This window comes from Scardinius erythrophthalmus (assembly GCF_964197995.2).
Source record: "Scardinius erythrophthalmus genome assembly, chromosome: 20".
NCBI classification, from domain to species: domain Eukaryota; kingdom Metazoa; phylum Chordata; class Actinopteri; order Cypriniformes; family Leuciscidae; genus Scardinius; species Scardinius erythrophthalmus.
In genome coordinates this window covers 11484588-11502395 of record NC_138240.1, presented here as the reverse complement: position 1 = coordinate 11502395, position 17808 = coordinate 11484588, and the positions used below count along the sequence as shown (strand labels likewise).

At 38.2% G+C, this 17808-nt stretch overlaps 1 protein-coding gene across 2 annotated transcripts; it reads left to right on the top strand.

The window, feature by feature from the left end:
* Nucleotides 1–1124: 1124 nt before the first annotated feature.
* mllt1a (MLLT1 super elongation complex subunit a) lies at nucleotides 1125–15353 on the top strand. Of its 2 annotated transcripts, none has more exons than XM_081348823.1 (12): nucleotides 1125–1222; nucleotides 4147–4327; nucleotides 5080–5162; nucleotides 6388–6531; nucleotides 6636–6761; nucleotides 9620–10249; nucleotides 10691–10781; nucleotides 11257–11368; nucleotides 12046–12145; nucleotides 12603–12671; nucleotides 14169–14240; nucleotides 14327–15353. In XM_081348823.1, exons 1-12 carry the CDS (start codon nucleotides 1211–1213, stop codon nucleotides 14453–14455), a joined length of 1749 nt encoding a protein of 582 aa, XP_081204949.1. In that variant the 5' UTR covers nucleotides 1125–1210; the 3' UTR covers nucleotides 14456–15353. The 2 variants fall into 2 exon arrangements, with proteins under 2 accessions (XP_081204949.1, XP_081204948.1); XM_081348822.1 differs by having other exon boundaries at nucleotides 12603–12680.
* The last annotated feature ends 2455 nt before the right edge of the window (nucleotides 15354–17808 follow it).

Sequence of the window (17808 nt, the reverse complement as noted above, 5' to 3'; positions counted from 1 at the left end):
GATATTGTGTATATTGATGATGCACTGTTGTCACTGTGGAAAAAAACTGACGTGACATTAAACTAATGATATATGGATATTTTTTATATAAATTATGAATGCTGGGACAAGTGATTGTTGTAATTTAAAAGCATTTCAAAGAAGCACCATGAGATACACTAAAATAAGTCAAAAACGTGCAAGAGACAAAACTTACAACGATGCTGCATGTTGCGTGCCTCACGTAGAAAACGAAGAAAATGGGGTCAACTCCAGGTTATGGATACTTCGCCCAAATAGCACAGCCTCTGTACTCTACCTGACACAGCGCCATCAAGTGTACATCATAGGTGTAGAGGGGTTGAGCTGCTTTATGAACTGCATCACTACTGTACCTTCTGCTCAAATACAAAGATCTGGACAGTTATGATTTTAAGTTTGACAAGTGGTTCTTTTTAAGATTTTAAAGGAATAATAATATTTTTTAGTGAATTATGTCCTCCAAACTAAAATTCTAATAAGCCTATCATAACATTTTATGTGTGTTTACTGTTTAAATTTAGCTGAAAAGCCTATAACCGGCTGTTTAAAGCCAGATTCCACTGTGACAACTTACCCCTTATAGTGTGAAAACGTGTGTTTAATGAACTGTATTTTCCCCGGCCTGCCTAAGACCTTGATAGCGCTTATACAGAAGAAGAGAAAACCTGCAAAATATTTACTATAGTAAAAAGTATGACAACCCAGTCTCTCATATATTAAATGAATCCCTTCAAATGGCAAGTGAAATCATTCACTAAGCATTAAGTATTTATTGTAATTCCATAATTAAACACAACACAACTGTGTGTACCATGCATTGTTTTCAAAAACTAAATTAAAAATCATTCAGGAAAAAATATCAGCGCGTTATATTGAGCTGTAGACTGCAAAAATAAAAACATCCCATCGGTTCGGCTAATCTCTAATTATTACCTACCCGTACAGGCAGTCCGTGGGAAGTCCCGCCCACCGCGTTTCGCGATTGGCTGGGCGGTGCCAAGCTCATCCTGGACGGCATGTGATTGGTCACAAACGCTTTCTGTTTTGGGTGCATGCCAGAGGTCCGGAGAGGGGAGGGGAACCGTCTAGTTTCCGGTTTTGGGCTGGAATTGACACACAATGAGGAGTCGGGAGCAGCCGCTCAAAAGCCTTCTGTAAATAAACAGGACCTTTATCAGGCCGGTGAACTATGGAGAATCAGGTAGAGTATGAAACGCTTTTGCTGTTGCATGGAGTGAAGTCAACTTTTGTAAGCGCGCGCTTAGAGAAATCCACCATTGCAACTGAATGTGGACACTTGGGGCTCGTGAAAGCAGCGGATCGGACCCATATAACCCCCCTCCCTCCTCTCTCCCTCCTCTCAGCTATCTGACTCGAGCTGGCCACGCATATTAAAGCTACATCGGTATTTGGGGACATCAGCTCAGCCTGAAGGGCTGGATGCGTGCGCCAGCTTTTGCAGTGCATGTTACCAGCAGAAACACAAAGGAGAGTGTTTTTGTCCTGTGCTTCTCTTGTCCGGGAGTCACTACACAGTCTGCGGCTCTTATTAGAGGAAATGAGGAACATGCATTTCCATGTATTAGTGTTCCTGACAGAGCACGCACACTGAAGGCTGAGGGCATTGCACAGGTTTGCTCTGAGGGTGGAGGTCCCTGAAGCGGGAATCTGTCTCTTTCCAAGGCTAATTAATTGCCCTTTTATGCAATATGATTTATGAGCAGCACCAGGAGTGATCATATGCTGTAGTAGATGAATATCATTGCCATAACATCCTGGCTATTTTTACACGTTCTGCCTGTGTAGGTTAATTGCTTTGGCTGCAACTAAATTATTATAGAAATAAACTTTTTCTATTTTTATTCTTATTATTATTAACGTTGGATGTGTCCCATTCCAAAATAATAAAGCAGTCTCTGTGTAGAAAGAAAATCCTATTACTTTTTCTGCTTCATGTTAATGAGCAGTGTTTAATGCAATAGCAGTGCCAGTAATTGTAGTGATATTTTTATTTGGCACTTTGACTTATTACATTATACTGTTTTGTTTTATTTTTAAATGAACTAGCATGATGTTAGTACTGTCATAATAAAACTCTTAATGTTTTTTTTTTTGTTTGCTGAGCTGTTTATCCAGCTATTACATCCATTATCAGTCGGATGTATTGTTTGTACTGCTTTACTTATTGCAGGTACATGAGCTTGATACTTACGCATGAAAGCAAATCTCAAAACAAAAAGCCTAACCTATTTTTATTCAATGTGCTTTTAGAAAGGCAAGTTGTAAACTTCTGTTGTGTCCCTCCACTTTTCAAGTAATGATTTTTGTGAAAAATACTGTTTCCTTTGACGATAACATTGCAGCAACTCTTCTGAGACTTGTTGTTTTGTCGTCTTCGCACGTGACCTGCTTGTTTTTTCTTTCTGTGCTTGACTGATAATCTGTATCATAGCACTGACCTGAGATGAATCCAGTCTGTCACTTCTGTGTCTATTTCGCATCTTATAACAAAAAGGGATGTGGGTGAGTGTGTCTCTGCTGGGGATTTGTGAGACCAGGAGCCAGTGGTGTTTACCTGTTTAATCTACTCTTTTCAGAAAGGCCTTTTGATCTTTTTTACCCCCCTTGGGATTAGTGGTCATGTGTTGAATCTCTTATTGTGTACTGTCCCATATTGTGTTCATATTCGGATGTTCATGTTCCTCTCAGGCGGAGTGGAACAGCTTTTATGTAGGTAGCGTTTGTAATCGTTACAAGGCAAGTTGCTGTGATGAAATTACACATGACAAGTTCTGGAAAAAGAGCAGTGTTTCTTGCCGTTGAGGGTAGCCAGGGTTTTGTATCACTGTCTGTCTATATGTGGCACGGCTGGGGCTTGTGGGTGAGTGAATGAGAGATGGACTCATAGGGGTTATTCTGATGCTTGGCAGCGTCTCGGACGGGCTGGCAGGTTTTGGCTGAAGGCAATGGAAGTGTCAGCCAACGCAGGGCTTTATGGTGAAAGGCCATACGGCAGCCAATAAGATTTTCCTCATAAGGCCGGCCCGGGACACATCAAGCCGACTGTCGGGCCGTTTTTGAGCGTCGGTCTGCGTCTAGTTGGATGCCGTCGGGTCGGTGTGAGAGAGAACTCTTTGGTTTCCCTTTTTGAATGATGAAAATAGACTATTGCTTCCTGCTGATATTGACAGATATTAACTTGCACTTGCAAGTCCTTTTGGTGTGTTCAAGCACAGTTTTTTGGCCGAGACGCAGCCGACGTGAGATGACAACCAGGGATGCTAAAAGTTAATCGACTATCGATCATGGGAATTTGTGTAAATTGACATCCCTAGCGACAACACAGTCAGCTTTCGTCGCAGCTAGTTCTTTGGCGCCGGCTCGGTGTGTCCCGGGCTTTATGCTTACCTTTCAGGAAAGTACAAAAAAAAAGAAGCGTGTCTGGAATTGATCTTATTGTCTGTCCCGGTTCTTAAATCTCCACGAGTTCAGGGGCTCGAGTCAACAGCAGCTGCTGAGCATCATGGGCACCTGAACCCAGTCTGGCTCGTCTCCACCTTATGTGGGCAATGTTCATTTTTCCTGGCTGCTTTTCAAAAGGAATTCCCTTGATGGCTTTTTCTGTCCATTTGGCAGAACCAGTCGATGATACAGATGATTAGCTTGAGCATGTGAATGAAAGGTATTCTTACTCCAATTTTGGTGTCTAGAGGCCTTTTATTAGTAACTCTTCTCTGCTATATCAGTTTTCACCTATATGAATTCACTCAATTAAAATCTTCCACAAAGAAAATTCCCTACAGCTCGATGATTTACAAATGTGATGGAATAATTTTTTTGTAATACATATTTTAATGTAAAAAAAAAAAAAAATATATATATATATATATAAAATATAAATAACATTTAATGTTTATATATGTGTGTGTGTATTTATATACATACAAACTTACATACATATACACACATTTTATATACATATACACACATTACACACACTTTACTGTCACTTATATGTATATGTATGTGCGCAACTGTGCATATGCCGCTGGTCTTCTATACTGAACTTCAACTTACCTCAACTTTATTGAATCATTTCATTAATATGTGTTTCTGTGTTTGCAGTGCACGGTTCAGGTAAAGCTTGAGTTGGGTCACCGGGCCCAGCTGAGGAAGAAGGTGACATCAGAGGGCTTCACCCATGACTGGATGGTGTTCGTGCGAGGCCCCGAGAACAGCGACATTCAGCACTTTGTGGATAAAGTCGTCTTCCGGCTGCACGAGAGCTTTCCTAAACCCAAGAGGGGTAAATTTCACAAATCAGATATTGCACCACAACTCGCTGTTCAATCTTCAAAAACAGCATGTGAGAGCCACATGACATGTTACACATCCTGAAGAGCGGCATGCAAGTTCTTTTTTCAATATTTGAGGTTAGGGTTGGATCAGTATCAATTTTGGCTTGGTACAATAGCAGCGTCTAGTATTCCGTTGCTGATATTAAATCAATACTTTAGGCAGCAAATAAGTAGCCTCGGATGACTGGTGAAATGAAACTATTGCCAGTGGATTAAACATCAACCCATTTCACTTCATGCATTCCAGGTGTCACATGTCTTGGACTAACAGTGCTGGTCTAAGATAACCTTGTTTTATACACATTACTTGATAAGGGATATTTTTAATATGTACCATTTATTTGGTATTTTTTTGTTGATAATATAAAACCAGTTGTTTCAGACTGCATTTCTGCTAGTTGGTTCAAAACGCAGATTCGCAAAATTAATTTTATAGTGTGTGAATATTAATTGGGTCATGCAGATGCTGCTTGGCAACATTCCTGGAGTGTCCAGTTAGGTCATTTTAATAAAAATGAATGAACTGTGTTTTTGGCATAGTCAGATTCTTTTACTGTATTTTTGATTGAATACATTTAGCCTTGGTGAGCATTAGAGACTAAAGAAAAAACATTAAAAATGTCATGTATATGAATGTATAACTATACAGTATATGCAGCGATTATCAGTTAAATAATTCATGTTTTCATTTTAATGTCAGTGTGTAAGGAGCCCCCATACAAGGTTGAGGAGTCTGGTTATGCTGGATTTCTGATGCCCATAGAGGTCTATTTCAAAAACAAGGTGAGGTACCTGAGTCTCTTCCTTTAACTCTCCTGTCCTCTTTTGCTATTGTCTCTTGTTCTGTAGTTTTTATTTTTATTTTTTCATTTTCAGTCTGCACACATCCCTCTCTCACTCTGTGACTCATCAGAGCATCAGCTTCTCTTTCTCTGTCTTGTCATTTGTGAACTTCCCCTCACTGACATTAAGCTGGCACCATAGAGTGATTTTCACTATGAGCTAACTGGCATAATGCGAAACAATTACACTCTTTTTTCCAAGCCCACCCGCTGACTCACAGGCTTGTGATAAGCAACCGTATCTGTTGTATCTTGTCTGAAAAACATCCCCGGCCTTCAGAGAGTCTTATTTTCCTGAGCTGTTTTTCAGCAACTCGTAGATTTCTGCATGCTGAGGGACAGAGATAAAAAGATTGAGTTGGAGTATGTTCATCTGGGGGTTTGATTTGTAAGTCTGATCTTTGCTGAGGTTTTGCTTTTGAATAGTGAATGAAGCACTGGCTGAGCCCCCCATGAAAGAAGCCTGAGAATCACTCCAGTTGCTGCTCTGTTGACTCACTTCAGTGCTTGAGTTGCTCATTAAAGGTGCAGTAAGCAATTTCTGAGAAATGAAAGTGAAAGTGGATCGGATAGAGCACCACAACGCTCTTAGCCAATCAGCAGTAGAGGGTGTGTCCACTCATCCAGGAGAGAGATTGAGCTAGAGGAAGACTTGAAGAAAGAGAGATGGCTGAGAGAGATTACTAAAGAGAAAATCACTGGTAAAAGAAAGGTTATGATCAGGCAAGAGCTTTAGGACTCTTGTTAATGTTAGAAAAACTTTCCATCTCTGGGAGAGTGGGAAGACCTGAAACCGACATAGAGGTTGTGTTTTTGCTCATCATTGGTTTTCATAAAACCAAGATATGCTGTTATTGTAATGTTAGCTATAGTAACAGGACAGTTTTGAGTGTCATTGTTTGTCTGGAAGTGCTGTATGTACAGTTGTTTGTTCTTCCTTATTCGTTCGTCGTCTTCGCTTTATTTTTCGTGAAGCATTATTTTGCTTTGCTTCAGATATGATGAGGAGACATCCGCTCTTGCATTGCATGCTTGTGCATGTTGGGGGCGGAGCAATGAAGGGTTTGTGTTTGTTTGGGTTGATTTCAGATATCAGTGTTTCTCAGAAATCACGCTTTTAATATGAAATCATTTTATGGAATCTATGAATATTGCCATTCACACAGGAGGAGCCAAAGAAGGTGTGCTTCAATTACGACCTTTTCCTCAACCTGGAGGGTAACCCGCCTGTCAATCACCTACGCTGTGAGAAACTCACCTTTAATAACCCCACCCGGGACTTCCGTCGCAAGCTGGTCAAGGCTGGAGGGGTGAGTGGTGCATTATGGGATTTTTTTTCTCCTGATTATATCTAGCACAGCTTATTAAGGAAAACTGTACATTTTTGGTGTATGTGCTCTAATTTCTCATTCAGATCATGGTGGTCCCAGAGGGAGCAGAAGTAGTCCCGAAACCCAGCCCAGATTACCCCATGCTTCCAACCATCCCACTTTCTGCCTTTTCTGACCCTAAGAAGAGCAAGACCTCACAAGGATCAAAGGTCTGTAAAAAAAAATTTCGGGGAGAGGGTCCACAATTCTGAGATCAAATAGAAAATCAGTATTAAACCTGGAAATAAATGTTTAAGGATTAAGACATTTTTTTTTTAAACAGAAAAAGCTGTGATGTGTAATCTATATATTAAAATGATGCTGCTGTTCAAAAGTTTGGGGTCAGTAAGATTTCTTTTAAAGAAATTAATACTTTTATTCAGCAAGGATGCATTAAATTGATCAAAAGTGACATTTACAATGTTACAAAAGATTTCTATTTCAAATAAATGCTGTTCCCTTGAACAGTTTTCAACATTGATCATTATTAGAAAATGTTTTTTTGCGCATCAAATCAACATATTAGAATGATTTCTGAAGGATCAGGTGACACTGAAGACTCAGCTTTGCCATCACAGGAATAAATTATAGAAATAATAGAAAACAGGTATTTTAAATTGTAATAATGTTGCAGAATGTTACTGTTTTACTGTATTTTTGAGTCTTCTTTCAAAAATATATAAAAAAAATCTTACAGACCCCTAACTTTTGAACAGTAGTTTAAATTATGTTAAGATATAATCGAATTAAATCAAATTAAATTCTGATTATAGACTTTTTTATTATAGACCTCTGTATTTCTTCTCAAATATTTTATCATGCGTGAATACCTGTCAAGATATGAAGGGATCACAGCTTTTCTCTATTCTTCTTTTTGTTTACTTTTAAGCAGATTAGATCGTTTCAGTGTGAATTAAGGGTCCATCATGTAGGACATGTGTCATATCTCTATTAAATGAGCTTTGCTTTATCATATGCAAGCACTGGCGCTTTGTATGGGTCACTTTGAGGCATCTTTCATTAGTGCAGTAAAGAGGGTCAGTTGCTGTGATTCTCTAGTGTTGGACGTCTTCCAGCATCCCCATTAGCTTTAACAATCCTAATCTCAGCACAGCCTCATTAATACAGCAGATGACCTTTGTGTGAAGGAAGGTCACACATGGGTAATAGTCACACATGGGTTATAGTATCACAGTTAAGACATGCTTTAATGGCCTTTTGTGATTATTTTATTATTAAAGGTGTCAAACTTTGTGCTTTATCCCTAGGATCAGTTGTTTGGTTGTATTTGACAATGTGTCCATGGTAAATGGTGAAAGATAGTAATATATTAAGGAATGATTACGATATATTAATATGAGGGATGATCAAAATGACTAGTTAGTTAATTATTATACATGTTTATTATCCGTAAATGTAAAAAAAAATAAAGAACATGATGATAAATGTACAAAAAAGAACTATGGTAAATGTACACTACTGTTCAACGTCAAAGAGACTTTTTGTAAAATATAGATATATTTTTAAATATGCTCATTAAGGCTGCTTTTTTAAATAAAAAAAAATACAGTAAAAACAGTACTATTGTTAAATAGTATTACAATTTAAACACATTACAATAAGGTTCCATTTGTTGACATTAGTTAAATACATTAGTTAACATGAACTAACAATGAAAAAAATTCTAAAGCATTTATCAATTTTAATTAATGTTAATTTGAACATTTACTAAAACAATAAATTGTTACCAAATAACTGTTTTCTATAATAATATATCTAAGAATGTTATTTCTTTCTGTGATGGTAAAGCTGAATTTTCAGCATAATTTACTCCAGTCTTCAGAGTCACATGATCCTCCAGCCATCATTCATTATGCTGATTTGGTGTTTAAGAAACATTTCTTACTATTATCAAAGTTGAAAACAGTTGTAATATTTTTGTAGCAACAAATAAACATACCCTTTTCAGGATTCTTTGATGAATAGAAAGTTTAGCAAAAATGTATTTTCTGTCACATTTGAGTCCTTGCTGAATAAACGTATTAATTTCTTTAAAATATATAAACTAATAAAATATGAAATGATTCAGTTTTCAGATGAATGAACAAGAAGGTTATACTAAGTACAATCTTGATGTTTCTTAGATAACTGACAAAGCTTAAGTTTGCTTTAGAATTGTACTTCTGTATTGTGATGACTATTTGTGACCTATAATAGGGCTTTTCACACTTAAAATAGCTAACCCTGGGTCATTCTAAACCCCAGGGAAATGGAATACTGGGTTATCTTGCACGTTTCACACTGCTCATCATTTACCCGAGGTTAACAATTCAAACTGTATTCACAAGCTGACGTTTCACACTGCACATTCCTAAACACTGGGTTAACATACTCATTTACATATTTGCTGTGTCACATGTCATTGATTGGACGAGTGCAGCATGCGAACTGTTTACATAAAGGCTCTAGCATTGCGCTTCTTCATTACACATTGCCAACTGTAATACATTTTTTTTTTAATGGACTTTTTGGACTATGAAAATATGAATGAAATGGACTATTCTTCACTCCAATTACTTGTTTTCCGTCAACGTTTGGCACTTTTAATATTAAACGCTAAATTGACTGTATACAACGCAGTTTCCTTGACCCAAAGCATCTGATTATGTGGCACACGAATTGTTTTCGGTTGCTTAGCATCTAGTTTTAACATTCTAATAACACATGGTTTCACACTGCACACATTTTGCACCAAAATGCGGGGTTAACGCCACAAAAGCAGCGCTAACTCTGCTCCGGAGCAGGGTTTCATAACAATGGGTAAAAAGTGGTGCCAACTCCTTTTCTAAATTGCAAGTGGTTAAAAGTGAAGTCGCCTTGTGGAAAGCCCTAATGATTATATATTGTACTGCCTTGTATGTGCCAATTCCTATCTAACTTGGTAAATAGGGATTTTTTTTGTATCGTTTGCTAACCAAAGATAGAATTTGTGACCGTAAAGACTAAAAGCAAACACTGTTTCCTGTAGGAGCCCAGTAAAGAGGGAAGCAAAGTGACCAAATCCCACAAAATGCCCAAGGAGCATCGAGAGCGGCCACGAAAAGACTCTGAAAGCAAGGCCACATCCAAAGGGGACGGTGACCGAGATGGCGGCAGCAAAAGTAGCCGTGACCCTTCCTCATCTTCATCCTCATCATCTAAGAAAAAAGAGATCAAAGTGAAAGACGAGAACAAAGTCCTGCCCAAAGCTGCTTTCAAGGAGCCCAAACTCACGTTGAAGGAGTCCAAAATGGAAGGCATGTCTCCTAAAGGAGGGGGGGCAGGGTCGGCGGGTGGTGGAGGGGGAGGTGGAGTAGCCGACGGAAAAGCCCCTAGCAAACGACCTTCCAATGCAGAGTCGCCCAAACCTAGTGTCAAGAAGCCAAAGAAGGGGGGTTCAGAGGGGTCAAAAGACTCCAGCAGTGGGGGATTCACCGGCACCTCCCCCCGGGCCGCGTCTTCCACCACAGTCTCCTCGGGATATGCGGATAAGAAGGCCTCTAAAGAGAAGGGACGCTGGGCCAAGAGCAAGTCAGAGACCCAGGAGGTCAAGGAGTCCAAGAAGCCTCCGGAATCCGATGATTCCAACTCGGATGATGAGGCCTCGTCTAAATCTGAGGTTAGATTTATGTGATGATAGTTTTTTTTTTTTATAAGATTTGTTTTGGATTTTAAGTCAAGAATTTTTCACTATAACATTTGTTTAAAATAAGTCAGGGGATGGCAACCTTTTTAACTGTTAAATTAAATTAGATTTTTTTTTTTCACAATAAAATGTATGTATTCGTTTATATCAAATAAATCAGGGGTTGGAAAAATTAAGAAAGTGTACAATGTAATTTAGCATTTTTTTTTCACAATAAAATGTATCTATTTAAAATAAGTCAGGTAATGGCAACCTTTTTAACATGGTGTTAAATTGTATTTTTAGACAATGAAATGTGTAAATAAATGTATTATGAAAAAAATACAAATTAAACTTAACACTGTGTTAAAAAGGTCGCCACCCCCTGTGATAAACATGATCTTTCATTTGTATCCTGTCCACTCTTTCCCACAGCAGTCAGCACCTTCCAGCCCGTCTAATTCCAGCTCCAGCTCAGAGTCTAGCTCCGACTCAGACTTTGAGCCACAGCAGAAACAAGGCCAAGGTAGGATCTGCTCTTTTACTGCAGGGAGTGTCCTGATAAGCAGCAGTCAGATCCATAAATAGATTTCCCTACTATACATTAACTCAAGGTTAACACACTGCTGATTTGATCGATCACCATGGAGAGGGTTAAGGATGTGTCAGACGCAGGCACTTCCTTAAAATGAAGGAATGAGGTTTTTTTTTAAGAACGGTGATGTGGGTAATTTGTCATTGGCTTGCTCCCATTTTAATTTGCAACAGCCAGCCTGACACAACACATTGGCTTAACTAATGGTGTGAGTTTGGGGTAAGACATTTGTTTAATCTAAACAATGGCAGATGGGAATAGTTTTAAGGAAATCTGTTTGAAAACAGTCACTATTTTTCAAATTCTGTCTGGTTAAGCTAGTGGCGCCGAAATTACGCGAAAAGTTTGAAAGTTAAACCAAACCACGTATATTTTGCAACCGCTCATTCTGGTCTTTGGTTTGTAGGCCCGCTGCGCACTATGGTGGAGGACCTCCAGTCGGAGGAGTCTGATGATGACGATAGCAGCTCAGGCGAAGAGACGCCAGTCAAGAACAACCTGCCCAGTCGAGACTCCAGGTCATTCTCCTTCTTTTCTTGTCAATGTTTGTTTAAGCAGGTCTTTCAGATGCTTTAAGTCCCTGTAATCAATGTTAGCAGAGGCGGAGAACGGATTTGTTTGCTCAGAGTAAACACTTCACTTCATACGCCTCTCTTTATTCTTCATCTCACTCAAGTGTTGCTGAGCCGCTTTGAAAGACTTACTTTTGCGAGGCTGGAAGTGTGAGATGAATGCTAGAATAGGGTTTTCTTTTCAGTGTTTATTGCGTTTACAATTATTCTTTCAAATTAAATGCTGCATACAATTAAATCCGCATGACTACATTTCACGGGACAGTCCACCCAAAAATGTACTTTTGATCATCATTTACTCACCCTTGTGTTGTTCTAAAACTGTATGACTTTCTTTCTCATGTGTAACCCAAAAAAGATATTTGAATAATGTTGGTTTGAAAACGGTTTCGGTTCCCAATGACTTTCATGGTATATTTTGTCCATTCTATGGAAGTCAATGGGAACCGAAACCGTTTTTTTGTTTTTTACCAACATAATTCAGAATAACTTATTTTGTGTTCTGCAGAAGAAAGTAAGTTATACTGGTTTGGAACAACACAAGGGTGAGTAATGACCGATTTTTACTGGAATTCTTGGGTAATCCTCACAGGGTTTAATTGTTTGATGTTTGCCCCTCACAGACTGAGTTTAGACAGCGAGAGTGACTGCAGTGACGGGCCGCAGCGTCCCAGTCGAGAGCCACCCCCTCAGCCACAGAAACACAGCTCCACCAACAACAAGGTGAACTGATACTCAAGATCGTATCAGCTTCTTGTTAAGCCTTGACTGCCGTCCAATTTGTGTTCATTCATTCAGTCATGCCGATCGTTCGATTTACAGCACACACTCTTAGCACACAGTTTTGCTCCTTTGAAACTTGATTGTCGACTGTCGGATGATGGACGATTGGCATTAGTTTTTGGATTACGCTGCGCCCAGTGTTGAAATGAGGTGGTGACACGCAGCTTTTGATCCACTGACTGTGGAATGCTGCTTAACTGGGTGCTGCCAGTCGGATCACCAGGATTCGGAGCGCTCCAGGCACCGCTCCACTATTGCTGGAAAAACACTGCCATAGATCATTGTCTTGATTAATCATTCTTTAAACCTCTTCTTTAGTCCATTTGTATGATTTTTCTTTCTTTTTCTCCATTTTGTTCCTTTCCTCTCTGTTTGCTTTTGCCTGTCTATCATACAGGTCACGGGCAGAAAGAGTCCAGACCCTTGTTTACGTCAAGAAAAGGTCCTGAAGAAGGGATACGACAAGGTAGGAAGGGTAAATCAACCTTTTAATTTTTCACCTCAAGTTATTTATATCTGATCAACTCGACCCAACTGGACCTCTGTTCCAAAACCTTGTGAGCTGTCTTGCTGTCTACTGCCCAATTAGGTTCCCTTCTAAGGGATGCTAACTGAAATGGAACCTCATTTGCAATTGATTTCAATAGTTTCTACTAACATGTTGCTAAGCTAATAGTGATACTCTAAAAATACACACACACATAGTGGGGAAAATATTTGATTAATTATTATTTAATTAATTAAATATAAAATAGCAATACATTATTATTAAATCAATGATATAATAACTATTATTATTATTATTATTATTAATAAAAAATTATAAATACTTTACAATATGTTATTATATATAATGACCACCAGTACTCTTATTATATAACAACAATTCTTATATAATTAAAAAAAAATAATTCTAATAAAAAATATGATTATAAATAAATCATAGAATAACAACAAATTATTATTATTATTATTATTTTTTATATATGAATAATAATATAATATATATATATATATATTTGTTTTTATTGTTTAAATTTATTATAATTATATAAATACATTATATAATAATAATAACTTTATTACTATTATTATTATTAGAAATTAAAGTCTCATTTGTTGACATTAGTTAATGCCTTAACTATCATGAACTAACAATGAGCAAAATATTCTTATAGTATTTATTAACCTTTGTTCATGTTAGTGGACAGTGCTGTGACTAATGTTTACAGATACAACGGTCACACTTTAGTTTAGGGTCCAATTCTCACTATTAACCATGACTTTTGACTCAAACTCCTAATTACTGCTTACTAATAGTAATGTAGTCAAGTTTTGGTATTGGGTAGGATGTAGAATATGGTCATGCAGAATAAGGCATTAATATGTGCTTTATAAGTACTAACAAATAGCCAATATATACTAGCAATACGCATGTTAATAGTGAGAATTGGACCCTAAACTAAAGTGAACTGATACAACTTTTGATCTTAAATGTAGCAATAAATTTTGAGATTAACATAAACTAAGATTAATAAATACTATAGAAATATTGTTCATTGTTCATTTCTAATGAAACCTTATTGAAACGTGTTACCTAAATATTTCATGAAATATCGATAATATTATATAAATATATAAATACAACAACTACTCTTACATAACACAATTTAAAATGATTATTGTCTGTAGTATAATAAGCCATCGTTTGAAACTGCCTCCGTCTCAGGAAATGCTGCCTAGGTAGGCAGCTCACTGGTTTTGGAGTTAAGGTCCATTCAGTCAGTGCACAAAGCGTGACAACATGCTACTAGTACTAGTGTGTAAAGCTGCTCTTTAGCTAATCTAATTTCAGTAAATGATGTTGCTTTTTATAGTTACTTTTAGTCCTTCCATACGAGCGTGCACAGGTCTTTGGAGCCGCAGTAGAAACCGATCTCGTGTTCCTCTCCTCTTGTTTCAGGCGTACACTGAAGAGCTGGTAGACCTTCATCGCAAGCTAATGGCATTAAGAGAGCGTAACGTCCTACAGCAGGTGGGTGTTTGCGTGATTAAAATAGCTTGCGTTGCGTTTGTGTAAAAGCTTTGAACAAACACCACTGACCTGTTTCCTGCCTCCAGATCGTGAACCTCATCGAGGAGACGGGCCACTTTAATGTCACCAACACAACTTTTGACTTTGACCTTTTCTCATTGGATGAGTCAACTGTCCGTAAACTACAGAGCTACCTGGAGGCCACCGCCACATGACAGGAAGTCCATCATGGCTGGGGGGAGGGGGGAGGCTGCCCTTTTTCACTTCTTTTGTCCTGAGAGAGGGCTGCAAAAAGGTGAAAATTGTTCGCAGGAAATGAAAACAGTGGGGAAACAAATCACGAAAAGGAGTGAATCATACAGTATTTTGAGGAGGAAGTGCAGCTATGTGGCGTCTCGACTGCAAACCAACACTACAACACTTCTTCTCTCCTCCTCAATATCCTGTCGGACAGGAAGATCTCTTCTTAACGGGGCCAGAACTGCTAGAGGGTCACATTCGAAATCGGCTGGAAAGAAAAAACAAAAAAAAGTCTCTCTGTAGCCATACGCACTGATGCATCAAGGGTTGCAACCTTTTATATTTTATTTTTGTACCAATGTTTTTCAAGGTATTTTTGATTGTGGTCGGAAAAGGAAGCCCCACACGCCATGAATGTATCGCTTTTTATCCTCTAGGGCTAGTCTTAGTGCCTTTTTCACACCATCTCATTTGTGCTCTTAGCAATTACAGCAGTGTTATCTTTCACTCCGACTTTAGTCAATCCTTCGGTGTATGTGGGATACCTGGATATCGTCCCGGGGAGATTCCGATTTGTATGCCAATATGCATCAATCCTCATTTAGGTGTTCGCCAAACGGGCCTTAGAACTTAAATGTTGTGCATTGCTAGTGCAGCTTGTGAAAGTATTTGGAAGTCTGTGTTGGTCTCTGTGTTTTCTGTCATCATATCTGGTTTATTCATTAGACTAAGCGGGAGAGACAAAAGAAAAGGACAAGACAAGCTGTTTTTCTCTCAGTGGCCCCTACCAGAACAGCAGTCTGTAGATTCACTGTGCTTCTGACTCTCTCTCTCTCTCTCTCTCTCTCTCTCTCTCTCTCTCTCTCTCTCTCTCTCTCTCTCTCTCTCTCTCTCTCTCTCTCTCTCTCTCTCTCTCTCTCTCTCTCTCTCTCTCTCTCTCTCTCTCTCTCTCTCTCTCTCTCTCTCTCTCTCTCTCTCTCTCTCTCTCTCTCTCTCTCTCTCTCTCTCTCTCTCTCTCTCTCTCTCTCTCTCTCTCTCTCTCTCTCTCTCTCTCTCAGAGCGACCTACATCTCGGCTTTACTTCGCCTGTGTGTCCATTCTTATGCTAATAGCTTTAAGAGGCTCCGTGGCCTGAGCTGCAGACCACATGCCCTTAACTTCACCCTGCAAGAGTCTGGGAGTGTCGTTTGCATGGGTTTTGAATATTCGACCGATTCGTCTGAATCTTGGCGAACAATAACGTTTATAACTTTGAAACGATTTGAGACGTTTGTGCGTTTTTCAGCAAGAGAATGATTGAGTGTTATGTGCGTGAACTTTTAACTCCCAGCTCTTGTTTTGTGAACTTTAACCTTTGACCGGATACTGGTTCGGGTCAGCCTGTCATAAAGGGGTGGGGCAAGAGGCAAAGGGGTGGAGTTAGGTGAACTTGAGTGGCGGCTCTGAAAAGACATCCCACTGAGTACACCCAGGTTTTTTTTTTTTTTATAAATATATATATTATTTGAGGGGGTTATTTTTTTATTTATGTACCTCTGCACTTTTGGCTTTGTTGACTCAAGTACTTAATTGTCTAATCTGTATTTTTAAGAATTTTATACAATATTTACATGCAATATGAAATTAATTTGTCAATTGTTTTGTGTCAAGAATTGCCAGTTTTTTAAGGAATTTTTAGGTTTTTTCTCTCTGTATTAACACCATTATATCATGATAGACTGTAAACGTGACCATGAGAACTTGAAACTTGCTTCAGGCCAATATATGAGTTCATGGCAGGGTGTGTTTGCATATCAGATGAATTTCTACTAGCATCTGTTTTGTTGTAGCCTCATTATTATCCACTACAAGGGGGGACTGCATATTTGCGAAACGAACAAGTGTTTGTTAGTTTGTTAATGTATTTGATTTAAACCATGCTGAAAAAAAGTCTTAAGCTAGTTTGCTGGTCTTAGAGGGGTTTTTGGGTACTTGTTAGCCAATCCATCCCTCTAAGACCAGCTAGTTTAAGCAGCTTCTTTTTTTTTCCCAGAAGGAAAGTGAAGAACCTCTGTATTTTGTACATGGGATGCAGCAAAGAACACTAATGAAGGGGCATATATTTCACCCATTTTACGTAGACACACATGTATAGTAGACAGTCGGAAGCTTATCTACAGGAGCTGGAGGAAAACATTAATCGACGGTTAATACAGCATCATTTTCACATAGTTCGCTTGCAGCTGCAGAGAGCTGTCTTGTCAGTCAGTGGTGGTTTTATTTGTGTTTGTGAGCGCGGAAGGACTTACTGTATTTATCCGTGGGGTTTGGGGAGGTCTGGGTTTTTACATATGTTTTGATAACGTGGTAGAAAACCTTCCTTGATCTGAACAGAAGAGTAACCCTTTAGTATGACGTGTTAAACTTGACATACAATGCCACCATGTGGCCATATGATGCAAGTTGTAATAAGGGCAAAAGATGTTACTTTTTATGTTTTTATTGCAAAGTCATATTATGAATAAAGTCATTTGAGTACTGTTCACAGAGTCTTATATTGCTAGTTTTATTGTTAAGAGCCCGCTTAAAGGGACCGTTCACCCAAAATTTTACATTTTGTCATCACTCACCCTCAAGTTGTTACAAACACGAGTTTCTTTCTGTTTAACACAAAACTTATTTCTTTCTTTTTTTTTTTTAACAGTCTATGACACTAAAGATATTTTGAAAAATGTTGGTAACCAGACAGCTGACGATAGTCACTGACTTAAATAGTAGGAAAAATATACTATGGAAGTCTATGGCTACGGTCAACTGTCTTTTTGGGTGAACTATCCCTTTAACTTATAGCCATACCATATTATTAAACTCCAGGTTAAGCTGTTTTACAGGTACATTTATTGGATGAAAATACAGTAAAACAGTAATATTGTGAAGTATTACAATTTAAAATAACTTTTCTATTTTAATATATTTTTCAGTGTAATTTATACCTTATATCCAGTCTCCAGTGTCACATGATCCTTCAGAAATCATTCTAATGTGCTGAAACATTGCTTCTTATTATCAATGTTGAAACCATTGAAAAGTAAAAAAAACAGCATTGATTTGAAATAGAAATATTTTATAACATTATAAACGAAATGTTAGCGATTACAAAGGTGGTTACACCTCAATAATTTCTGTAAAAAGCTATGATATGTTGAATAATATTAATTTGTTGCTTTGCCTGTTTTTGATGTGTACGCCTGCCATAAAGGCCGTAACGTTAGATGTGCTATTTATTGAATTTGCAGGTTAACCCTGCCTGGTTTAAATGTTTGAAAATGATTAACAGTTGAAAACATTC